Source organism: Lithobates pipiens, unplaced genomic scaffold (genome assembly GCF_037356315.1).
Source record: "Lithobates pipiens isolate NorthernLeopardFrog02 unplaced genomic scaffold, aLitPip1_a1.2 Scaffold_19, whole genome shotgun sequence".
NCBI lineage: Eukaryota > Metazoa > Chordata > Amphibia > Anura > Ranidae > Lithobates > Lithobates pipiens.
The window spans coordinates 82,350,548-82,377,712 of NW_027507764.1; the positions used below are offsets into that span (position 1 = coordinate 82,350,548).

Below are 27,165 nucleotides of genomic sequence, written 5' to 3' on the forward strand. Positions count from 1 at the left end.
ATTTTTCCATCTTTCCTTGACTTCGTTATGCACATTAATACACATTTTTACCTGGGGTGCCCAAACTTTCGATCCCCACTGTATGATGTTTGTCTTTACAATATTCTGTGTCCAATAAACTGATTCAATTTTGATACTGCATAAACGTCTGGGTCACTTTATACCTGCTCTTCTGGGAAATGCTCCCATTAAAGTGGTTGTAAACCCTTACAGACCACTTTGACCTACAGGTAAGCCTAGATTAAGGCTTACCTGTAGGTCCAAGAAATATCTCCTAAACCTGCACGGTTTAGGAGATATTTACAAAAAGACTTGCGCCGTAGACAGTGGCACGCAGGTGCACTGAGTATGCTGCTGCTAACAACTATATGCCGTTAGTGACGGCTCCCGTGCTCATGCGTGGGAGTGACGTCATCGGTGCTCCGGCGCTGTGAGTGGCCGGAGCAGCGATACCTGGAAGAAGATGGACGCTCTGTCCTAAAGGGGACAGCGGTGACATCGCTGGCTCCTGTGTTATGTAAGTGACACATAAGGGCCTACTATGCGATGCATAGTAGCTCATTATACTTTACCTTTGCAGGGAGACAAAGAGGAAGTAAACCCATCAGGGTTTACTTCCTCTTTAATACATTTAGTCTCTCCTTTTTCTGGTATGTAGACCCACCCCTCTGGAGGGAAAATGACGAAGCTTTATAAGTCCTTTTCTAGGGTGAGTCCTTTCCTTTGCTGTTTAGCATATAGCATATCACTTTAGGCTGGCCATAAATCATACAATTTTTTTGTACAATTAACAAAACCATATAATATGAGGTCAAATCTAAACACTTTCAATTTGTATACAGTCAGGCACGCCCTTACATTACATAGATGAAGGTAAATCTAAAGGAAATTGAATAAGAAAATTGTAGAATGTATGACAAGCTTAAAACTGTGGGCACGGACCTTAACAGTGCTAAAATCCTGGCGCTGAAACAAAAATGATTTAGCATTTGGTGCAGTAAGCATCAAATTAAATTTGCTGCTCAGTTGATATTATTATCTCTTGGATCAACATTTTGTTGTTCCCTGACTCATCAACTTCTGCTTCATCCCAGAACATCTAAATCACAATTCTTCATGAAAAGAAACCCCATTAATCCAGCTCGTTAATGTTTTTATTACAAAAGTATACTTGGCAGGGTTTCCAAACAATGACCAGGGATAAAAGTAAGCTCCACAGAAATATACCCATAATTCACAATGTTTATCCTGAAAAGGCCCATTTGAAGCCTTTAGAAATTAGATCCATTTAGTAATCCTGTTTACTGCCTCAGAAAGGGACCACAAGGCTTCATGGTATTGTGTTTGAGGCCACTGGAAGCCGTTTGGACATCCTTTTCATTGACCAGAATAGTAATATATTCTGGCCACTGTAATAAATGAACACTTAAAGTGGTTGTAAACCCATTACAGCCACTTTAATCTACAAGTAAGCCAAGATTAAGGCTTACCTGTAGGTGCAAGAAATATTTCCCAAACCTAAAAGGTTTAGGAGATATTTGCAGAAGTAGCGGCACCGATGTCCACAGCGATTGCGCCATAGACGCAGGCGCACTGAGCGTGCCGTTTGTAACGGCGATCATGCCGTTAGTGGCGGCACCAGCGCGCGTGTGCGAGAGTGACGTCATCGTGGCTCCAGCCAGTCACAGGGCCGGAGCCGCGATACCCGGATGTCAGTCCGGGATAGATGGCAGCGTCGGAGGAGGCAAACGAGGGCGATGCCTGGGCTTCGATCTCAGTTAAGTAATTCATAATGACCTAGTATGCTATGCATACTAGCTCATTATGCCTTTGTCTTGCAGGGTGTATTTTTTTTAAGAGGTTTTACTTCCTCTTTAAGCGATAAACACGTCTGATGTGTTTACACGCATTTAGATGCATTGGGCGTTTTTTCCGGCCAAATGTTCCTCTCCTGAATGCATTTTTGGTGCATATATTTTTCTGCCCTACTTCTGCCTTCTGTGCATGGACATATAGGCTAACATAGAGGAATGAAAAATTTGTGTCACCAGCGCAAATAATAATCCAAAATAATAATGATAAACTTAAATTTATATTGTGATCTGCTGCCGTTAAAAAAAAAAAACGTATGTTATAATAGGGAAAATGTATGTGTATGAAAGTGTAACTGAGCTGTTCCAGAAAGTGCTAGTGCAATATAACCACTAAAATGGTGTCTATACTTTTGTATACAGCTTATACAATAAAAAACCATAAAGGGCAATGTGCCAATAAATCATTATAAAGTGCAAATTATCATATGCAAAATATCATAGGTAAAATATTGAAACCCCAGAACATAGATATTTTTCAATAATCCCCAGAGTCGATTTCCGTTTCAAATGTGCTCCAATTCACATCCATACTCTAAGCCCTTGTACACACGGTCGGAGTTTCCGATGGAATGTTTCCTGGTCTGCATCGGACTGTTTCCGTTGGAATATCTGACGGACCAAGTTTTCCAACTTGTCTGTAAAATTTTTCGACAAAATGCTCCTATCGGACATACTCCGATCATGTGTAGCCTACTCTGACGGACAAAGTGCCACGCATGCTCAGATCAAATTCCTAGACCAAAGCTATTGGCTGCTAGCCTGAATGTAGTCCTGTCGTAACGAAATAACGTCATCACGTTATGTACAATCAGATTTTCCGACAACTTAGTCCGACAGTGTGTATGCAACATCACTTCCGGACCTCTTCCGGAATTAATCCGTCGGAATTACTCTGACGGATTTGGTTGTCGGAATGTCCGACCGTGTGTACAAGGGCTAAAAAAGGAACTTGATGTGCCACCACCACCTTCTGAAATGGGCACTCACCAGAACCTAGAAAAAGGTTTGCCTTTGGTTCATATTGGGATAACCACTCCACTATCTTGCCATTCCTCCACCTGGATTGCCACTACTCCTCTTATCTCCATGCCAGTCATAGTGTCTCATAAAAATTAAATTAAACATCCATCATTGTACAATGTACTTAAAATGTATTTATTCTAGCCAATAAAACAATATTCAGAATGTCTTAAATGTACACTCACAATTTAAAGTGCGGCTGGACCGGCACTACGTTTTAGCTTGTTTTAAGGTTCAGCTCCGCCGTATTCATTTACCAGAATCGGCATGTGTTCCAAGCCTTGATCTGATGCGGGTCAATGACAGGAAGTGACGTCAATGGTTACCCAGAAGCCTCGCCATAATAATCTGGGGATTATTGAAAAATATCTATGTTCTGGGGTTGCAATATTTTACCCATGATATTTTGCACATGGTAATTTGCACATTATTATGATTTATTGGCATGTTGCACTTTGCAGTTTATTGTTTTTTTTACTGTATAAGATGTATACAAAGTATAGACACCGTTTTAGTGGTTATATTGCACTAGCCCTTTCTGGATTAGCTCAGTTACACTTTCATACACATAACATAGAGGGATGTTTAGGGGCAAGAAAGAAACATGTCAAATGCCTGTGCCTGTGTGCATGAGGCCTTAAAATGTATTTTACTGATATTTAGCCAGTACAAGGTGAATTCTGATTGGTTGGTTTGGATTTTGCACTGTAGGCTCTTTTGCACTATTTTCGTAAATTGCCATATACACTAAAAATACAAGACATGCCTTTTAGCTATCCTTTCAGAAATATAATATCAGAACCATCCTATTGGGTTAAACTAAATCCTGCGATATATGTCCAGTTTCTAATATTTTAAAAATGGCTAAGAACAGAAAATAATAATAAAATTGAAAATGGTTAATCATTACAGGAGAAAATGTTAACAAACATTTTGTCAGCTGTTATTCATAGCTGTAAATTATATAAATCAACTCGTACACCAGGTTTTCTGGTCATTTAATTCAGAAGCGAATGTTCGGTAGGCTTCGTTTTCATTGGCTGCTTTCACTGGAAGCCGCTCAGCGGTTTCCAGCAGATCGAAAATTCTCACTTATCAAGAGAATTGATATTGTTTGCTCATTGTTTGTGTACCAGAAAGACAAGCTCAGTGAAAACAGCCGCAGAAATGTTGTTTGCTGTCCAAAATAAATTTCCTGTCAGCAGAAACAGAAGGCCGTATTGTTGTGTGAAACACAATGAACCCGCAGTGTGTGATTAACCCATATTGTAGGAGTCGGCACAATTTGTGCTTAAACTGTGGAGAGTGAAGTGTTTTCTTCCTCTTCCTTCACTCTCTCTGCATTTGCCTGCCTTGAAGAGCTTCTTTAGCCATTAAGATCATGACATCATCGTAAGCACTTCAGGAAGGGCATTCGTTTCCACTTGTTTATGTGATGCCAACATATTACACAGCATTTTACAAAATTGGAAGCCCTCAGCACTGGCACTAAAGTGTGTGGAGACATGCCTCGCACAGCCATTTACATCTGTCCCCGAAGAAGATTGCAGTTTGATATCCTTGTTGCGCTCATACACACTCTGGGGCTGGTTTGATTAAATTCTCATTAACCTACCGATGTGTTTTTTATGACGAATACTGCCTTAAACCCATCAAACGCATACAGATTCTATGCAGATTGAGTCTTTGGTGAGATTTTACCCTGTACCCAGACAGAGGGCTGCAAGGCAAGGTTAACCTCTTAACCTCCATGCTGCAAACTAAAGTCAGGGATGTGCTGAGGAGTGAGAAGAAAAGGCTGCGGCCTTGGGAGCTTCAGCAGAAGTGGGGAGCAAAAACAACCTATGTTGCTGAAGTTTAACAACCTAGCTCTTTGCCTTTTTCTTCTTAGGTGCTAAAGAACCTGATCTTGGCACTGGTTGAAATATATGTATGTACTGTATGGGCACCTTAAAACGTAACTAAGCCCTCCTATTTCTTACATCCAAGGAAGCTGCCATCTTAGCCTCTGTTTTTATTAATGCCCAACATGGGCTAAGACAATAAGTACAAACATATATAGAAACATCCAAAATAGGAGGGGGAAAAAACGTGATCAACATCAACACATGGAGGGAGAGATAAGACAGGGTTCATGTACATTTTCAAACTCATAGTTGCAAATCTAGTGATGAATACCTCCTTAATTGATGCTGCTGGGCCGAGGGCCCTCTCCATCGATGAATCTTCTAGTAAGAGGTGATGAAGGTTGGAAAACCTCGGCCACTTTTCGTCTCCCCACCCTCCAACCACCTCTCACCCAGTCCGGGTAGAACTCCATCGCCAGAGGCGGGGGGAGCCCCCAAGGAAGGGAATGGGGGTAACTAAAGAGGGCGCAGGAGGGGGCACGTGGCGGGGTGGGGTAGGGATGGGGAGGGTATAGGAAGGCCCTGGTTGATTCTGGACAGCCTCTGAATTCATCTTTATTTGGGGTATTAGCTTCATCAAGAAGTTCTAAGGGCGATGACATCAGCTATTTAATGGCTTGACAGTTAGGTTCAGACCACAAGCAACTGTGATAGTTATCATGGACAATATGCCTTGATTGTAACTGTTTTGGAAAACAGTAAATCATTGAGTTTAGTTCCACTTTAAAGGATCATCTGTTCATTCTCTTAGGCCTCTAAAGCCTCGTGCATACTAGCACTTTGGCCCGTGTGTGTCAATTCCCAACATTTTTTGGTGCCGGGAAGCACGGTTGCCACATCCATCACTGCTGCCAGTGGCACGTGAAAAGCTATGGCAGGCTGAACTATGCAGTGGTTGTAAGAGGCTGGACTCTGTACCAAATATGTTTAAGGCCGTATGTATTCAAGGGTGTATGCCCAGAATGCAGAATTCCTTAATTCCAGGCATTCAAACTCCTTTGTGTCAACTTACATGTTATCAGGCCAAAATCACCAAGGTATGTAAACTTTTGATCAGGGTCATTTGGATAGTTTCTGTTGTGATTATGATTTAAAAAGAGTAAACACAGTTAATTGATAATAAATGGCTTCAGCCGAACACTAATCATGAGTGAAAGAAATGTTTTTGCGTTATCATTCATATTCTCTGAAAAATGGCCAAGAAATCACAAATTCTGCCAGGGTATGTAAACTTATGAGCACAACTGTATATACACTTACTAGCCACTTTATTAGGCACACCTGTTCAATTGCTTGGTAACACAAATTGCCAATCAGCCGATCCCATGGAAGCAACTCAATGCATTTAGGCATCTAGATGTGGTTAAGACAACTTGCTGAAGTAAAAACCCAGTATCAGAAATGGGAAGAAAGGAGATTTAAGTGACTTTGAACGTGTATGCTGTCTGGCGTGGCCAGACAGCATACACCACTAACTTAGACGGCGTGACAGCCGAACGGGATCTTCCCTTTTAACAGATATACGAACGGATGTTTGTGAGTAACCTTTTGTCTATACAATAAATACGAATTTTTATAAAACGTACTACACCATGGATATGCCTCTTACTTATTACATATAACCGAGCACGGCATATGAACAGAGGAACGAGGGTCCCCCAGAATCGCAATAGAGGCAAGCCAGAGAGCAACACAGTGGCTGATACTGTGAAGGCTGATCCACCCTGGAAGGGGTCACATCTCTGGTGAGAGCAATTGCATAATTAGTCACAGAGCATCGGGAGCAACAGTCAAAACCACCCTCCCCCTTTCCTCCACTTTCACCCACAGAGGACACCCCACTAATTTATCATCCTTTTTTTTCTTTTTGGACACCAAACTTTGCGGGACATTATTTTCATCTTAATTTCTACTTCTACGGTTTATTTTTATTTCTATTTTTAATTTTTAATTTTTATTCTTATTTTTATTTTTACTTTTTCTACTTACATATCCTTATATCGCCATTTTTCTAGAAGATTTTATCACATTTTTCATTTCAATTTATTTTTTATCACAGTGGCACTATGTGAAGACCTGGCATGTATAATAGATAAACGGATTATTTAATTATTTATATATATATATATATATATATATATATATATATATATATATATATATATATATATATATATATATATATTTATTTATATTTGTATTTTTATATCCACATATTTTTTCTTATACTATTGAGCTCTACTTTTGTCACAACACCAGTGATTGTAACTTGTTCACCAGCACCTTGCACTTTATATTTATATTTTTACATTTGGATACTGCATACTGTTCTAATTGATTTATGGTTTATGAACTTATGATTTTTATGAGTTTTTTGACACTTATGGTTTCTAAAGATATAATAATTGTTTGTTGACACTTGCTGACAGGCACATATATAATAGTCGGCAACACACATTCTCATTTTACTTCACTACCCAGCACGCTGGAAATTATTTGCTAATTGTATATCTAAGTTTAAAATTTCAATTTTTAAAGGGTATAGCGCCAAGCCTATTTCTCCCCCCCTCATTTTATCTTGTTGTTCCTACCCTTATTGGGTTGGAATTAAAATAGGGGCCGCTCTTACCTGTACCACAGTCCATAGCGCGACCTAAACCCCCTTGTTTTTAAAAGGGGGTCCAACCCAGTACTAGCAAGGTGTACCTAATAAAGTATATATACTTTATTTTATTGAAATTTGATTGTCTCATACATAAATGACCTACACAAAGTTTGAATAGAGTAAGCAATCTTAACAAAAAACGATCTCCTTTTCATGCCAAAAGTCATTGCCACTCATTACAAAAATGAAATACAATCATCAATACATCAATAATTAATCAATAATCAATAAAAATAAAATACAATCATAAAACCAACGGCCACTACTCCATACTCATACTTTTACCTCTCTGCTGCCTTTGACACAGTTGACCACCTGCTCCTCCTCAGCAAATTACGCTTCCTTGGCCTCTGCGATTCTGCTTTATCCTGGTTTTCCTCCTACCTATTTCAGTGCACTTTCAGTGTCGCTTACAACTCCATCTCCTCTGCTCCCCTTCCTCTTTCTGTCGGGGTACCCTAAGGTTCTGTCCTTGGGCCCCTCCTATTCTCACTCTATACCTCTTCCCTGGGCCAGTTGATAAACTCCCATGGTTTCCAATACCACCTCTATGCCGACGACACCCAGATCTATCTCTCCACTCCTCAACTCACCCCCTCAATCTCCTCACAGATCTCCAATTTACTGAATGACATATCAATATGGATGTCACACCACTTCATCAAACTCAATCTTTCTAAAACTGAGCTTGTTATATTTGCTCCTTAACGACCCCCCCCCCCCCCCCCCCCGTGACTTCACCATTGATATCAACAACACAACCATTGGTCCCTCCACACATGGCAGGGTCCTGGGTGTAATCCTTGACTCTGACCTCTCCTTCAGCCCCCATATCCAATCACTGGCTAAATCCTGCCGCCTTCACCTCCGCAACATCTCCAGAATACGACCCTTCCTGACTAATGACACCACAAAGCAACTCGTTCACTCCTTGATTATTTCCCGCCTTGACTTCTGCAACTCTTCCCTTAATGGCCTACCCTTAAGCAGGCTATCCCCCTTCAGTCTATTATGAATGCTGCCGCTAGACTAATACACCTCACTAATTGTTCCGTGACTGCTGCCCCTCTCTGCCAATTCCTTCACTGGCTTCCCCTACCCCACCGTGTAAAATTCAAAATGCTCGTGGGCCATCCGAGCCCGGCGAGCTTCTCAGCGGTTCCCCACCGTCCATCGGGGTTGCCGCTAGTGTGGGGCACAGTCCGATGCCCGTATCGTCCTCGGCACCCACCGCAAACGCCGTCCTCCGGGCCGTTGCTGGCCGCCACCCGGGGACGCGGCGCCGCCATCTTGGGGCCTACTAAAATCCGGAAGCCTAACGCCGGCCCGCGGCGTTCCACGGGCCCCCCTGCTTCTCCCGAAGGTCAGTCGAGGACCCCCCTCACAGCGGTCCCCCGAGAGCCACGTATCCAGGAGCGGAGGATCCAACGAACGGGCCCAGAGAACACAGGACAGGTGAGGAACACGGCGGCCATATTGGTACACCTCAGGCCCACTCTACTCTAGGCCTGTGTGGACTCTCCCTCTCCCCTATCATTTGGATACAGCCAAGCTGCCCCTGTTATCCTCACCCTGACTAACTAACTTTTCTGCTAAGTTAACCTCAGCTGCTCTGAAGCTCCCAGGCCCGAGCTCTGTTTGATATCTATCTGGGGGCCATCTTGCTTCACCCTCCCCCAGTACTGTTACACCTTACTGCTCTTTAAACGACCAGTTTGTGCTGCCCCCACCTGAAGTGTGTTTTGAGTTCCGCACCTACTATACCCCTGCATCTGGGCTATTAAAGGAGTCGCAGTTTGGTGCAGCTACACCCTCTCCTCCCCTTCACAGTTTTGAAGAAGCTTGACACCCCCCTCTGATCTACTCGCCTCCCCCCAATAGCAAGATATTACAGTCCCGGCCAGTCACACAAGGCTTACAGATGTGATGGACTATTAGAGACGGGACCTGGACCCCCTGTCCTCTCTCCGTGACTCCCATCTTACGCTTATGTGATCTTTACTGACAGGGTGTCTCCTTATTGACTCATTTCAATCGGCCACGCACCCCATGGGCAAAATTGGGGATCAACGTCGCACCTATTCCTCTGCTATTAAATCGCAGCCCCCTGTAGCGATGGACCGCTATCTGAACAAACCCCCACAAGCTACTCCAAGGGTTTCTGACAGCTCCCAGGTCCCACCGGAACAGCCTGACATTTGCACCAACATGCTCTTCAATGATACCTCCACACTCTCACCCTCCCCATCTCCCCCCCTAACGGCGGAGCTACTGGACACTAAATTACACTCCCTACTACAAGCAATCACTCATACCATTGCACAAGAGGTAGGGAAAGTGGCCAAGGAATTGAGAGGGGAGATTGATCAGCTAGGTGAACGCACAGACTCTTTGGAATATAAATTTGATGAAATGGTGCAATATGTCCAGGTTCTCGAGGACGACAACGCCACTATGAAAAACACCGTGACCCAATTACAGGCCCAGCAGGAGGATTTGGAAAACAGGGAACGTAGACAAAACCTTCGATTCAGGGGTATTCCTGAAACGGTGGAAGACAAAGACCTGCGCACCTACCTCCTAAGCCTTTTCAACTTTGTAGCCCCGAATATCCCAGACATAGATTGGCGCCTGGACAGAGCACATCGGTCACTGGCTCCAAAACCCCCTCTAGGGGCCAATCCGAGAGATGTGATTGTGCGTTTTCACTATTATGACAGCAAGGAAGCCCTGACTCTTGCATCTCGTAATCAGTCCAGAGTTGAATTTAAAGGCTCTAAGCTACAAATCTTCAGTGACCTGTCACCTATTACCCTGACAAGGAGGAGAACCCTCCGTCCACTAACTTTGCACTTACAGTCTCACAAGGTGGCCTACCGGTGGGGTTTCCCTTTCCGCCTATCCGTTTCCAAGGACGGCACCCAATATTCCCTACGCGATCTGCAAGAAAGTGACACCTTCCTGCGCAACTTGGGTCTCCCACCTCTTCCAGAAGAAGATTCACAGCCTCTTCCAGCAACGCCCAAGCCTCCGCTGGCTCCAAGCCGCATCTGGACCCCGGTGCGACAGAAGACGTCCAGATCCCACTTTACACCCCAGAAAAGTCGTGCCTCCAGACTTCCGACCTGAACTGCTTTCTCCGGATTTCCTCTGGATGCCTTATTTACCTTGACACCCCGCTGATGTTATGGGTAGTCAACACCCCATAGTGGGTTTACTTACCCCCTGGCCCGGGGGGTGGGTGGCCGAACGTATCTGACGTTGCCTCCAGTTTAACCCCAAAAATGTTATTCTTCTCCCCTTAACAGGTTGTGAACTATTCATTTTTTTTTAATTTTTTTTTTTTTTTTTTTTTTTTTCTCTGACAGAGGTTATAATGCTAAAGGTTATTTGCCTGTGTGTACGTGTCTGCGGATATGTACATAAGTCTACATAGCTCCCCCTTCCCCCCCCCTTTTTTTTTTTTTTTTTTTTTTTTTTTTTTCACGACCGGGGTCTACTGTTTACCCTGGGGGCAACCTGCTCACTTTGGAGAGAGGCTGGGGATCCTCCCACTCCCCTCCGACTTTTATTTTTTCAAGTTTTTCAAATTTTTCTATTTTTGCATGTTTTGGAGATGTACAATTCTCCACTTCAGACCCATGGCTTAGACCTGGGTTCCCTGGTGGCGCTTAGCTATCCAGGTTTTTGTTGGGTGGTCGTTAAACCCCGACCCCTTATTCCACCCCCATCCCTCCCCTCTTTCCTTTTTCTTTTTTGGTACATTTTTACCATTGTGGATGAGTCACTGGGATTAATCCCGATTTTCCACCGAACCCGCTTGCTTTTGGTACAGATTTTGTTATACGATTATATTGTTATTTGTGTCATGCACATTGCTTTATTATGTAAGGTATATTTGTTTTGGGTCCACTGTTATATTCTGCTTGTTACATATGTGAGGTTTTCTGTCATGTTCTGGCCCCTATCTGACCTATCATGGCATTGAAACTCCTGACCTATAACGTTAAGGGGTTGAATTCCATTCAGAAGAGATGGCTTGCTCTGAAGGAGTTTAGGGCCTCCGGGGCGGACGTGATAATGGTCCAAGAGACCCACTTCCGTGCTGGAGGCTCTTTTAATTTTGCTAGCAAACAGTTCCCGACCTCCTTTCTAGCGTCTGACCCGTCGGGTAAGGCAGGGGTAGCTATATTGATTGGTCGGCATTGCCCGTTACGGGTCACTTCGTCCCATTTAGACCCTCATGGAAGATTTATTATTCTGAAATGTTCCCTATTTGCTAAATCTCTCACCTTAGTTAATATCTATGCTCCCAACTCGGGTCAGCTTACCTTTTTGTCCTCAGTCTTTGACGTTCTAGACCGCTTTGCTCAACCGTTTATGATTTTAGGAGGTGATTTTAATATGACAATGTCGTCAGACAAAGATAGACACACTCTCTTCCCCTCTGCTTCCCCACCCCGAGCCACTCAATTGTCTAAATCATTTCGCAAGCTGATCAGGTCTAGAGGCTTGCTAGACATCTGGAGGATAAAACACCCTACTCACAAACAGTACACTTTTTTTTCTCATCCTCACAAGCTTTATTCAAGGCTAGATCACTTCTTTATCTCCTCGCCCTTGTTAACATCAGCAGTCTCCTCTGAAATCAACCCTATGACGTGGTCCGACCACTCTTCAGTCCACCTAGACGTCCACCTTTCATCTTCGTTTCCTAAGACCTGTCACTGGAGACTGAATGAGACATTTCTTCACTCTCCAGAAACGAAAAGTCTTTTGACAGATGGACTCACAGAATACTTCCAACTTAACACGGGCTCGGTCACGGGTCCCTCCACCCTGTGGGAGGCCCACAAGGCTGTTTTTCGCGGTCGGTGCATAGCGCTGGGATCCCGTCTTAAAAAGGACGCGGCATCCCAGCGCTTTGCCATTATGACCGATTTGCGCTTAGCAGAGAGACTGCTGTTGGCCTCCCCCACGGTGGACAGACTCCGAAAAGTCATTTCCCTGCGTAATCGGCTCAAATCCCTAGCAATGAGCAAAATAGACAAATCTCTTTTGTGGTCCAAACAGAAGTTTTATGAATTCTCAAACAAACCTCATAAGCTGCTGGTAAATAGGTTGAAACCACGTCCTTTTCAACCCTCTCCCGACTTTTTACGACAACCTGATGGTACACCTACTTATTGCCCCCTGACTATGTCACGGATCTTCGGAGACTTCTACCATAATTTATATAACTGTCTACAGAAAGACCCAAATTATGACTTTTCACAAGGGAGATTTGATCTCTTTTTTGAACACTTGAAATTGCCTAAACTCCTCCCCGACCATCTTGCAACCCTGAATTCGGCCATTTCACCCGACGAACTTGAAGCAGTAATTACACAACTCCCCAGCCAAAAAGCCCCGGGCCCCGACGGGTTACCCTATTCCTATTACAAAACTTTCCTACCTGTCCTGAGTCCCCACATGATCTCGCTCTATACTTCCCTACTTAAAGGTTCCACTCCACACGCCCAATTCCTACACGCTCATGTTTCGGTCATACCAAAACCTGGTAAAGATCCCTCCCTACCTGACAATTATAGGCCTATAGCGCTATTAAACTCAGACTATAAAATTTTTACAAAGATCCTGGCTAATAGGCTGACCCATATAATCCCTACACTCATCCATAGAGATCAAGTTGGCTTTGTACGCACTCGTCACGCAGGTGATAATACCAGACGCACAATAGACCTGATTGATTTATTGAACAAAACCTCCCGTCCAGCCCTTATTCTTAGTCTAGATGCTCAGAAGGCCTTCGACAGGCTTAGCTGGCCGTATATGTTTGCCACTCTTGCAAGATATGGTTTCACAGGCCCTTTTGTTTCAGCTCTTGAAGCCCTCTACTCCTGCCCCTCTTCCCAGGTCAAATTGGCATCCTACCTATCGTCTTCATTCCCTTTGAGCAATGGCACGAGACAGGGTTGCCCCCTGTCGCCTCTTCTTTTTATCCTCTGCCTCGAACCCCTGGCGGAGGCCATCCGCGTTCACCCAGACATTAGAGGGATATGCCTACGCCACAGGGAATATAAAATGTCCCTATTTGCAGACGACATCCTCCTGACATTGACCAATCCCCATATCTCACTTCCGAACTTGTTGTCCTTGCTGAAAGATTTTAGCTCCATATCAGGGTACAAGATTAACACCAGTAAAACTGAAGCTTTACCTTTACACATTCACTCTTCTGCTCTCACAATACTGCAAGACAACTATTCCTTTCACTGGTGCACAGACTCCATTAAGTACCTGGGGATTAACATTACTCCCTCCTATTCGACCTTATACTCGGCTAACTACCCCCCACTTTTTCGTGACATTGCTAGGCTTTTGAAGCAATGGGATTCGCTTCCCCTCTCACTTTTGGGTCGTATCAATGTCCTAAAAATGTCAGTGATGCCTAGACTCCTCTACCTTTTTGATACTCTTCCAATCCCAATCCCTATGTCCCAACTTAAGGCTGTCCAAAGAGCTTTTCTTAACTTCATTTGGCATTATCGAGCGCATAGGGTTGCAGGTTCGGTGATGTTGGCTCCTAAATGGCGTGGAGGTCTGGGAGCCCCAGATCTGATCAAATATTACTATGCTACACACCTTAAACCAGTTATTACCTGGTCATCCCGGAAAGCCCCCACAGTGTGGGCTGAAATTGAGATGAGCATCACCAGGCCTGCACACATCTGTGCCATGCTTTGGGCAGACCTTAAAACCTCCATGGGTCCACTTCGTAGCATCTGTCTGGCCCCGATGCTGTTCTCCTTGGAAATCTGGAGGAAATGCCTAAAGTTGTTTCCTCTGGCTTCCCAATGCTCTCCTTTGCTAAACATACTGTTTAATCCAGATATCCCAGACAGCCTAGCATATGATAGAGTGATTCCTTGGTCTGAAGCTGGTTTGTTTCAACTCCGCAATATAGTGCACCCGCTCACCAGGAGGCTTCTATCATTCGCGGACTTGCAGAAACAGCACCAAATTCCCAAACAACTCTTCCACTCCTATCTGCAAATCAGACACTACTTTGCTTCTAAATCCCCCACTCTCTGTCTTGATAAGCCAACTCCATTTGAATTTTTATGTGCTCAGGGCCCATACCAGGCCCATTTAATCACTGACATTTATAGAATACTCCATGAATCGGTGCCCCTTACGGAATCTTCTCATTCATATATGCGTAAGTGGTCGCAAGTGTTAGAACATCCCATCCTACTCCCACAATGGCAGAGAATCTGGGAGGCCGTCTCTAAGACATCCCGCTGTGTGGAACAGAAGGAAACGGCTTACAAGATTCTGCTCTTTTGGTATAGAACGCCTGAAATTTTAAATAAATATGATCCCAAGACTCCTGCGATGTGCTGGAGATGTCGGGGAGATATAGGTTCCCATTTCCATATCTTCTGGGCATGCCCATTGATCCGTCCATTTTGGATTACAATACAATCCTTCGTCCAAGACTTGTTGGAGATTTCCCTCCCATTAGACCCTCTGTATTTCTTACTAGGGTTGCCGATTCCTGGACTCTCTAGACATGCTCAGAAGCTTGCCACCTTTATTTTGTTAGCAGCTAAGAGAGCTATCCCTACACGGTGGCTATCACGTTCCCCGCCCACTCTCCCCCAGGTCTTGCAGAACCTAGAACATATCGGCCGTATGGAAAAGCTTACAGCCATAGTCCATGACACTATGCCTAAGTTCTCAATGATTTGGGATCTGTGGTATCGCTCTAAACTATATACTGCTACTTAATATAGTTTTCTGAGTTTGGACCTCCTACGCTAAGTTTAAGGCTCAAATTGCACGTTCACACTGTTCTATGCCCTTCTAAAGGAATGAAGTTTCCACATTTCCTGCTCACTGTCCTATGCCTATTTGATTGTGACGATTGCTGTTTTGTACCACAAATAATTGTTAATTAATGTGAGGATATACAGAATGTGCTGAAATATCCTACCCCCCCCCCTCCTCTTTCTTCCCTCCCCTCTCCTCCCTCCCCTCTCCTCCCCCCCCCCCCCCCTCGCTGTTTCTGATTTGTTTTATTTGATGGACTTACTGTTTACCTGTGCATTTATGCCAACACTTTGTTATTGTTATCTTTATATTTTCAATAAAAATACAATTTAAAAAAAAAAAAAAAATTCAAAATGCTAACCATAACATACAAAGCCATCCACAACATCGCCCCCATCTACATCACCAACCTCATCTGCAGATATCGCCCAAATCGTCCCCTCCATTCCTCCCAGGACCTACTGCTTTTTAGCTCCCTTGTTACCTCCTCTCATGCTTGCATTCAAGACTTCTCCAGAGCTTCTCCCATCCTCTGGAACTCCCTGCCCCAGTCTGTAAGATCAGCCCCTACCCTGTCCCTCTTTAGGAGTTCCCTGAAAACTCATTTATTCAGGGAAGCCAATCCCACACCCACCTAACAATTGTCCCCGAGCCACCCTCATCAAATCATTCTCTGCAGCTATTACCTTTTGTACCACCACCCCCTCCCTTTAGAATGTAAGCATTGAGCAGGGCCCTCCTGTACCTTTTGTATTGTACTGTAATTGTGTTGTCCCCCCTATACATTGTAAAGCACTGCGTAAACTGTTGGCGCTATATAAATCGTGAATAATAATAATAATAATCTTGTGCAAATTGAACAAAACTATTTTAATTCTGCTCAAATCTACTACTAGAAAATGAGAATTAGCACTTGCTTTTATGGAGTAGCACAAGATGGCGGTTGTGCAGAGAACGATGATGCAAATTTAACCACTTGCCGACTAATGCACGCCGATATACGTCGGCACAATGGCAGCGGTGTGCAAATGGGCGTGCCTGTATGTCCCCTTTAATTGACGAGGCTATCAGGCACACGCGGCGTACAGCGTGACCGCGCCCACGGGTCCCAGGTGGCTCCATAAGCAAAGACCCCAGGTTAAGGACCCTGCTCTAGATTCATTTTTCCACAGTTTACCTCACATAACTTTAGTTTGTTCTGCAGCAAGCTTCACCAACATTGCAGAGATCCAGCATACAAATGCCGAGGAACAGCAGTAAAACAACAGAGGTGGTTATGTGTCTGTCGGCACAGTGCTGGTGAATATTTAACACTGTCGTCGCCGTTCCTTACCTGAAACAGAGTCGGCTTTCATGCAGCCAGACTTGTATTTGCATGTGAGATTCACCAGAGATGCGCTCATCTGTCATTTCTATTTGCATTCAACAACAACCAACATTTTTCCCAACTATATTTTTGTAGAGAGACTTAGTAAAACCACCCGCTGAGTTTTCAAACTGTGCCATTATATGAAAGCAGCTACATAAACTGTGATTGATTTGGGTACTAATATTGAATAGTACTGGATGCTACATTGTTGTTCTCCAGTCTCCTGAGGCTTTAAAGGCCCACAATAGCAAAAATAAATAAAGAAATAAATTATGAATTCTGGTAAGTGTATATGGCTAATACCTGCGATGACATCATTTTGGTATATTCTTATTTCACACGTCTTTATTTTTATTCCCACTTACATGACAGCAGACCAAGCTGTCCAACGAAAGTGAGCGTTAAGGACAAACCATACCATTTCTAATTATTATTCATAATATTTTTAATAAGTGCATTTTGAGTAGAAATTCAATTTATTACTATTCTGGATAGTTGAGATCTTTGTACAAAATAGCTCCCATAATTTTATGTTTTAATCAGGCCCAGTTAAATGCATTATAGGCACATAAAAATGCCATTATTGAAAGTCTTGTGCTTTTTATAGTATTTGCGCTATAGAAAATCTCTAGCTTCAAATGTTACTCACCCAGCAAGATAAGCAACATCTGACTATATCACTGGTAGGGTAAAATGTTACAAATCATACCCATAAAGCTCATTTTGGTGTAACGACCAGCGTGCTTCACCATAGTAAGACTGCCCATACATTGTACAATTTTCTTGTACAATTTTCCTTAATGCCGCGTACACACGAGCGGACTTTTCAACATCCAAAGTCCGACGGACTGAGTCCGTCAGACTATTCGATCGTGTGTGGGCTGCAACGGACTTTTGACTCGCCAAAGTCCGAAGGACTTTAGAATATGGAACATGCTTCAAATTTTTCCGAAGGAACTCCGCCGGACCCGGTCCCTTCGAAAAATTTGCTCGTGTGTATGCTACTCCGACGGACTAAAACTGGCGCTAGGGCAGCTATTGGCTACTGGCTATGAACTTCCTTATTCGAATCCAGTCGTACGTCATCACGTTCCAATCCGTCGGAGTTTAGTGTGATCGTGTGTGGCCAAGTCCGCTCAGCCGAAAAGTCTGTCAGAACTCCGTCGGAATTCCAGCAGAACTCCGACGGAACTCCTTCGGAAGTCTGTCGGACATAAGTCCTCTCGTGTGTACGGGGCTTTAGAGTTACCAAAACCATATAATAGGAGGTCAAACCAAAACACTTTCAATTTGCATGCAATCAGGCAGGCCCTTTTACTACATAGTAGGAGGTAAATCTAAAGGCAATTGAATAAGAAAATTGTAAAATGTATGGCCAGGCTGAGGAATCTGGAGAGCTCTGCGTATTATTCCTGTGCTATGGATCCTTCAGTTGATTCCTACAATGTTTAAGGCTCTGTAAGAAAATAAAAGAATTTCAGCATATCTCTTGTATACATAAATTCTATGCATATGTTTATATACATACACTAACTGAATGTGTAACTTTTTCCTTCCATTCTATAATTTCTTGTTTCATTACTGCAGTTCATACTATATCCAGTGGAAAGAATATATTATCCATTATTGAATCTACAGCTGTCAGTCATGCGCCACCTGCTGGTTCAGAAATGCAAGTTAGCCTGCACGACATGCGACGTAATGTGGCCGAGCTGCGTCTTCAGCTGCATAAAATGAAGCAGCTACAGGTAGGTGATAGTCTGGGTTTGCTTCACCTTTGCTATGACTTTATATTGTCTTTTTTTTTATTCTTTTGCTTTTGTAAAGTTAAGCTACCCAATAGATTAAACCTATATGCGATGCTCATATTTTTATTTACCTATATACCTGATCTGAAAAGCAAAGTTCATGTTTACAGAGAAAAACAATGAATGCACATATTTTTGCAAGAAAAAATGTGCATTTATTATTCTTTCCTGCAGGAGCTTGGAAAGCATTGCACCAGAAAAATTAGTAGTTCACTGGTGCAATGCAGGCTCCTGCAGACAAGCCCATATCTCTGTACAGGCTTTTTGTTTAAAAGCAGGAGGACGTGTCAGTCAACTACAAGAATACTCATCAACACCCCTGCAGCCCATCGAAACTACAAGTCTGTCTGCCGCGGTTGAAGACGATACTTGTAGTTTATTCATTCACAGGAATTCGTGAATATATTATGCGGCTGTGTGGGTGGAGCCCCTCTGTTTTTAAAACAGGACAACGGGTGCTGGGAGAAGAACTCATCCCCCCAAGATGTTACAGGAGGAGAGGGGTGAGAGGGGACAAGAGCTGTAACATGTTACATGTTCCACCCTAAATACGGGTGGAACATGTAACATGTTTCATAGGTGGACTTATTCTTTAATGCTGTACTGTACTCCAGGAATTAAGCAAAATCTACCCTTGCAGTGGGGCCCCTCTGCGCTACAATAATTAAATAGTTGTTTTGTCTAGGGGTGCAGGGATAAGGAGTACCATGTACATTATTCTTGGCTCTGTCAGGCTTCCTCCATCCATGTGACTGGTCCAGTGCTGCTGTCCCTCTAAGGCGTTTTGGGCTGCACTGTACATGGTGACTCTGAGGGACCGCCCAGAGCTTTGAGCATAAGAGAAATGCGCTGGAGCCTGCCTAGGGGTGAAGGAATAAGGGGTATTACTATCCTATTCTCGGGAATTGGGATAGTAATACACCTTATTCCTTCACCCCTAGACTAAGCCTGGGTTCACACTAGATGTGGTGGCAATTCACTGCAGATTCGGAACCACATATAAATCGCAACTCATCCATGCGAACCAATTGTGGCGTGTAAGTTAATGACTTTAAAATTGGTTTGCAAAACGCAGTGTGAACACCCATGCAATCCAATTCTGGTATAGACAAAAAAAGGTTCTCGCACTAGCCTGGTGCGATTTGAGCTACGCAAATCAATGGCTCAAATCACACCGCAGTCACACAGATGAGCGGAAGTTCCACTTTTGTTTGGAACTCCACTTTAACCCCCCTGGTGGTATTCTCGAGTCTGGCTTGGGGTGGAGATTTTATACCAAAAGCGGTAACCCCGAGCCAGACTCGGGACCGCATCGCTGAATGCAGGGAGATGTTACTTACCTTGTCCCCTTGTCCCCCCCGCTGTATGAGTGAGCCGTGCTCCGCTCGATCTATCACGGAGCCGATCTCCATTCCCTGCAAGCGTTGCGACGCACGGGGACGGAGAACGGCACCAACTTCAAAAAAGTGAAACACACAGTATACATACAGTATAATGTAATCTTACAGATTACATTGTTGTATGTAATAATTTCACATCCCCTTTGTCCCTAGTGTTGTGCCAAGTGTCCGGCATGCAGTTTTATCTTATAAAAACTGTTCTTTATGCCTGGAAACTGGAGATTGTCCCTAAGAACCAAAACTGTCCCTTTACATCAAAAATGATGTTAGACCAGCTAGAAAACAGCGATAATAAATTAGAATCACTCGCAAAATTGAGGGATAGTGATTTTTGGGGAGATCCGTCATCAAATACTGAAAAGTAAAGGACAGTGACAATTCTGCAACTGAGCAAATTTCTGTGTTTTTGATTTGATTACATTATTGAATAATTTTTATTATTTTTATATTATTATTTGGTATAATTATTTATAGTTATTTATTATATTATAATTTATGATTTCATTTTTCAAACGTTATCATACCCGGGATGCCTGCTAGACTCTGGTTTGGACAGATTTAAGTGAGTTATTCCTAAGAATTACAGGACTACAATATAAAACGCCAAATTTTCATGCAAAAAAATTGTACCGCTTTCAGCACCTAAAATCTGAAATAATCGTACCGCCAGGGAGGTTAAAGTGTATGTAAAGATACATTTTTTTGTCCCCGCTAGGAAGAATTCCCTTTCTGGAAACAATTTTTCTTAGCTGTTTATAATATGTAAGAAAGTTCCCAAACACACCCTACTCTCCTTATTTTCATTAACATACCTAAGGACCCTTTCGCATGGGTGATCTGATCGGTTCCTCCTGTCAGTTTTTTAGGTGGACCTGATCTGAAAGTCCATGCATCCCTAGGGACCAGCGGGTATAAACAGACTTGTGTCCATTTACACTGGTCTACCTCTGGGTTCACTCAGGCCTACTAAAAAAAATGGAGGAGAACTGCATCCTCTTCCATTTTGGTGGACCAGATCGGAGGCAGCCAGGTGTAAACAGACAGCAGAGTACATTTGCACCCACTGCCCATAGAACAGAGAGGGCTCTGTCCATGTCTTCTTTGCATAAACCGAGTAGACCTGTTATCAGCTCACAGATCCCCTGCCGATCGGAACAGAAGGCACCCGTGCCAAAGGGCTCTATGTATTAAAGTGCTTATCACAGCTGTCAATGTGCTTGTTATATCACCAGGCTGATTCAAAGTTTCAAGGCAGGTCTTAATCTGATTGCTGGTACCATAAGTACAGGGCAAGATAATTTACACAGCACATGCTTCAGGAAGCAGACACACCAACAAGCGAGGAGCTCTGTGAAATCTGCCAATGTACATTATATAGGACTCAGATTGAGACGTAGCGAGTGGATTCTGACTTGATTGTGGTGTTTGAATGTGCATCAAATATGGTACTGGTATCAAAAGTAAAGTTCTCTGTAACTTGTCCCAGCATGCCTTTCACCTCTGCGGCTGGCTGGGCATTTCCATCTACGTGACATTGCATGGTTTGGTATTTAGATATAACATTATTATTATTAGTAGTATATCCTGTGTATTCTATTCATGGAAACAGCTGTGACTGCCTCATGTATTATAATGAGTATGATGATTATATTAAGTCACATATTAAGCACAAAGTGACCTTGCATTGAAAGAGTATACAGTCTAATTTTATAGGATCAAAGCTTTGTTCTTGGGTATCTTTATTGAAGGACATTGGGAAGGCACTGTCAGTGCCGAGGCTACCTAAAATCTCTCCCATCTGACACTATTTTCAAAGGGAAGACATGTCTTATGTAACAGTGCATTAAACCTATAATTGTACAGGACCGCATTTAACTAAACACATCTATACTGACTGGCTACAACAATAGCATATTTCATTTTCTTAGTCACTGCTTTATATGTTTCATAATGCCACCCATTTACTTGGCAATTTGTGAAAGTTTTGGATGTTTCCCATTAGCATTTAATCTAATAATGTTAAGGAAATAAATTATATCTGGGCATTGGAGACAGTTCTAGCAGTAGCACTTATCATTCCCAAGCCGTGGCCAAGTCACTATGGAGTAGTGGAAAAAACTGATGGATCTACACAATCTGGAGAACCACATTGGCTACTTATGGCAGAAGGTGGCCATTGGGGTTGATTTACTAAAATTGGAGAGTGAAAATTTTGGTGCAGCTCTGCAGAGAAACCAATCAGCTTCCAGGTTTAAAAAAATAAATAAAAAATTAAAGTGCTTGTAAACCCCATTCAAGAAATCTGACCTGGGAACATATATCTGTAGTGTTTACTTATCTCTCTCCAAAGCCCTAAGCTCCAAGTATTTCTGCTGCTCCATACCTCTGTTACCAGCAGAGTCACATCTGACAAGTTCTCTGACACTGAAGATAAAAGCAGCTGGAAATTTGTGATGGGGAGGGAACTAAGAAATAGATAAGCAGAGAGCTTGTCTATTCACAGCATAGCTCTGCAAGTTTCTTCATTCCTCTTCCTATGTGGAGGAAGGGGAGTGGGGTGTTTTCCTCCCATCAGTTTCACACACAGCGTATGCCCAGAATCCACACCCACTGCTTAATGAGGAATACATTTCTAACATGATGTGCACTTTCTAAAGCATCTAGAAAGCCGAAGACAGCTGATATACTAGTAAAACTTATGTAAGGAGGTTTGTTTCATCTCTGACGTTAGAAGTTGATTGGCTACCATGCACAGCTGCACCAGAATTAGCATTTTGTCTCCAGTTTTAGTAAATCAACCCCAATGTGTTGCTCCGTAGTGCTTCGTACATTCCCTCAGTCCTTTGGCTATCTTAAACCTAGTATGTGAGCTATTTGTGGAAAAACACACTAATGCCGCGTACACACGATCGGACATTCTGTCAACAAAATCTCATGTTTGTTTTTCCGAAGGATGTTGGCTCAAACTTGTCCTGCATACACACGGTCACAGAAAGTTGGTCAGAAATTCCGAACGTCAAGAACACGGTGACATACAACACTTCCAACGAGCCGAGAAAAATTAAGTTCAATAGCCAGTGCTGCTCTTCTGCTTGATTCCAAGCATGCGTGGCACTTTGTGCGTTGGAATTGTGTACACATGATCCGAATTTGCGCGAACGGATTTTGTTCTCGGAAAATTTGAGAACCAGATCTCAAATTTTGTGCAATGGAGATTCCAATGGGAACTGCCCTACACACGGTCGGAATTTCCGACAATAGGCTCCCATCGAACATTTTCCGACGGAAAATCTGACTGTTTGTACGAGCCATTATTGTGGCATGAGTCATCGGGGTGGATTTACTAAAGGCAAATAGTGCACTTTGCCAGTGCCGTTGCATTCATTTTCCCCAGAGCTCCGTAAATGTGATAAAGCTCCTCTGATTTCCATCATCCAATGGTGTGCAAGCAAAAATTATTATTTTTTTTTTGTTTTTTATTATTTACTTTGCACCTGATTGGGTATTTACAAAATGAAGCTTCAGCACATTTACTAAGGAAAATGCAGTCTATTTTGCCTTTAGTAAATCAACCCCAACATCTCCACTTTTTACCTTTTTATATTGGCTTTTCAGATGCAGTAATATAGAGGCTAGATAAAAAGTTTGGAGAAGCATAACACTTTGGTAATAAATTGTTACCTTGTGTGTAGAGCTGTACACATCCGACCAAAAGGATGCACAACTGGGGCTGCATGAGGGACAGAGGGATTTGGTCTCATAAGAGGGACAGTCCCTCCAAATGAAGGACAAGGAGCTTTGATGAGAGAGGCTGTTATAAGATGCTGCCAGTAAGGATGGAAACTATGACAGAGGGTAATAGCAGACGTAATGAACTAAGCAAAGGTTATAGAAGGAGAAAGTCCAACATAACTCATACAGGGAGTGCCCGAGGCTCAGTTAATAATCTTCAGTTCTTAGGAAGACCTTTTCCTGGTATGAACTACTGAGCCTTGTGTCTCCTTGCACCGCTCTTCAATACATATGGACCATAAACCAGAACATACACAAGACGTGTCCCGATACCTGGTATGCCCAGGTTTCTTCGGGATCAGTCATTCACCAAGCAGGAAGGAGGATGAGAATAACAACCACTTTCAGAAACATATCAGCACAAGTATTGCTATCCTTACAGATTCATTTTAAAATGCTGTGCCCGATACAAATGTGCAGTGCGCCCCCTACAGGTTATAACTGGAACTGAATGGATCAATTTTAATGAAAATATTGATTTAACTTTATGGTGACGTATAAAGGATTAACTCATCTCTGTCACTTTTCAAGTGGCAATAGTGAGACTCCTCGACCGGCCCACTCCACCACACCGACTGCAAAAACACAGAATAGCTCATTTATGTGATGTTTAGTGTATGTCGGTAGATCAAAAGCTGTCTTGGAGCTTTACGAGCAGAGAGTTACTATATCCAGTCTTATACGACTCGGTAGCCATAGACAGGTGTTTTTGCAAGTAAGGTTAGAATAAACATGAGAACTCAATAGGAGTTTTAGTCTTTTTTCCACAAAGGGACCTGAACAATTTTTCCCTAGATCTGTTCCTACTCCTACCTGTCGAGTGAGGGAGCACACAGGCGTTACAGTAAACGCGAGCAATTCAAGCTGAGTTTTAAATGAAATAGGAGAGATTACCGTAGGCCTCGTACACACGGTTTGATTGTTGGATGACTGAGCGTCTGATTTTTGTCAAAAGCGCGTGTGCAGGATTTTGTCTAGCATACTAACTATCCACAAATTGTCGCTTGACAAGCATGAAACGTAGTGAGGTACTATGAGAATAGAAAGAGGAAGTTAATTTCTCAAGGGCCACCCTTTGGGCCCCTTCTGCTAATTTCATGTTAGTAGAATTTTGGTGAGCGTTGATTCGCGATTTTCAGATCGTACAAAACAAATGCCTTTTAAATACGTTTTGGGATAACTACATCAGTCTCACCAGCAAAGCAGCTTCATTATTATCCCATTAACTGCTTCATCCCCAGAAGATTTTACCCCCTTCCTGACCAGAGCACTTTTTGCGATACAGCACTGCATCGCGGGGCAGGGCTGAGTCCCACTCTCTTTGTCAATGGACGCAGCAGCGGGGCGGCTTCCCATGGGGGCAATGGACAGAGGGGACGGACCAGGAGTGTCGGCGGGGAACCCTAAAAGAGGAAGTTTGGAGCCGCTCTTTGCAATTCCATTGCACAGAGCATGTATGTATAGACATGTTTGATTTTTTTTTCTAATTACCTTTACAATCACTTTAAGACTGCGGAATCTTGTAACTGCACAGAAAAAAAATAACCAGGACCAAGGACAAAAATGCCTAGTGCATTATCTCCAGCACTTTATTAAAAGATAAAAGAAAAGCAGTTCTGGCATGAAGAAGGCGACCCCGAAATCCGTCAGCTGGTACTATCATCCATTTGAACTTAAGAAGTTCCATGATAGGCTTACTTCTAGTTCCTGGGTTTTATACAGCGCAATTAAACATACTCGTTTTGCGAGTGTAATTTGTATCTTTTGATAAAATGCTGGAGATAATGCACTAGGAATTTGCACCCCTTGTTTTGTTTTTTAATTATTTTTTCTATTTTTTTTATGTGGCACACTTCTGGCTGTAGTAGGGATCATTAGAGATGGATTAATGCAGAATGGGCCCCTAGACACAATAACAGCTTTTCCTTCATTATTAAGGATAGCAATAGGCACAGAAAAGCTGCCCCATTGTGCTCTGTCTGTTCTGGTTAATAGTGCCCCCCATCAGCCACCAACTGCCTGCTAAAGTCGCAGGTAGGACAGCTTTAAACACTTTTGACCCCCTTAGTTTATTGGAGTTGTCTCTGGGCCCCCTGGACATATTTCAGGTCTTAGGCTCCTGCCTAGGTTACCTTGATTTAGCTCTGGACTATCATTGAATTATGTCAATGTAATTGTCAATATATTCTTCTACAGTCACACATTCACACTGAATTTACTAGGGCTGAGGAAACGTGGCTGCTGTTTAATTACCGTAAAAGCCATGTTGTTTTCCCCCCTCGGAGGGAATTAACACTCTTCTTCTCTGAAATGTAACTGCGTGTAATTAAAACATTAAAAAGCAGGAGAGAAGCACACATTCCCTTTCATATATTTAGTATTTCAAATGAATTCTGTCTTATTTAATTGGCTCTCTGCCACCAAGGAAGGAACTTTCAGACTTCTTCTTCCCAAAGACTCTTTATCAGGGTGGCACATACCATTTATTTACAGTAATTGGCGAGAAATAATTACATGATTCTCCCACACATAATTATACTTATTTATTATTATTTTATTTATTTTAATTATAGTTATTCTCTCACATCTTTCCATGTGTACAATCCACACCGAGTTGTTAATGGGAGAGAGTTAATAATTTGTGAGCACAGCTAATGTGAGGCAGAAGGGCAAGTAAACTAAAAATGCAATTTTTATTTTTATGTAAACTGCTGGCAGTGATACTGAAGAATGTTTTAAGTATTCATGAAAACCGGAGACTGTTCGGAAAGGGAAGAAATTTTCAATGCCAAACCGACTTCCATTGTCAGACGGCACTTGCTTGAGTCAGATGAGATCACATGAAAAGTAAAAAACACATTAGTTAGGAGAACTGGAATTAGAGGTCCTAAACTTTTTGCCTTCAGCATTTTCCTGGAATTTAGTAGGCGGTTGGAATGGCAGGAAAATTTCCCAAATGTTGGGCTTTAGCAAATAGAAAATTTTATAAAACACTTACTGTAATTTTCCTTTACTGGTGCCAATCCATGGTAGCATACATGTGGTACTATCCTGACCTACTACACGTATGCTGCCATGTTGGTACCAGGAAAACAGAAAATTGTATCAAATACTTACCTTAATTTTCCTTTCCTAGCGCCAAGCCATGGTGGGTATCCCCACCTACTACATGGTGCCAATCCATGGTAGCATACATGTGGTAGTATCCTGTCCTACTACATGTATGCTGCCATGTTGATGCCAGGAAAACAAAAAATCATATTAAATACTTACCGTAATTTTCCTTTCCTGACGCCAAGCCATGGTGGGTATCCCCACCTACTACATGGTGCCAATCCATGGTAGCATACATGTGGTAGTATTCTGACCTACTGCATGTATGCTGCCATGTTGGTGCCAGGAAAACAGAAAATCGTATCAAATACTTACTGTAATTTTCCTTTCCTGGCACCAAGCCACGATGGGTATCCTCACCTACTACATGAATGCTGCCA

General features: G+C 42.8%; 1 protein-coding gene across 14 annotated transcripts in view; it reads left to right on the forward strand.

The window, feature by feature from the left end:
- KIAA1217 (KIAA1217 ortholog) overlaps nt 1-27,165 on the forward strand; it is a 954,123-nt gene that overhangs the window by 899,915 nt on the left and 27,043 nt on the right. For all 14 annotated transcript variants that reach the window (XM_077490971.1, XM_077490980.1, XM_077490973.1 and 11 more), the window contains one exon: nt 18,259-18,419. In XM_077490971.1, coding sequence (XP_077347097.1) covers nt 18,259-18,419 — 161 coding nt within the window. The remainder of the gene's footprint in view (nt 1-18,258; nt 18,420-27,165) is intronic.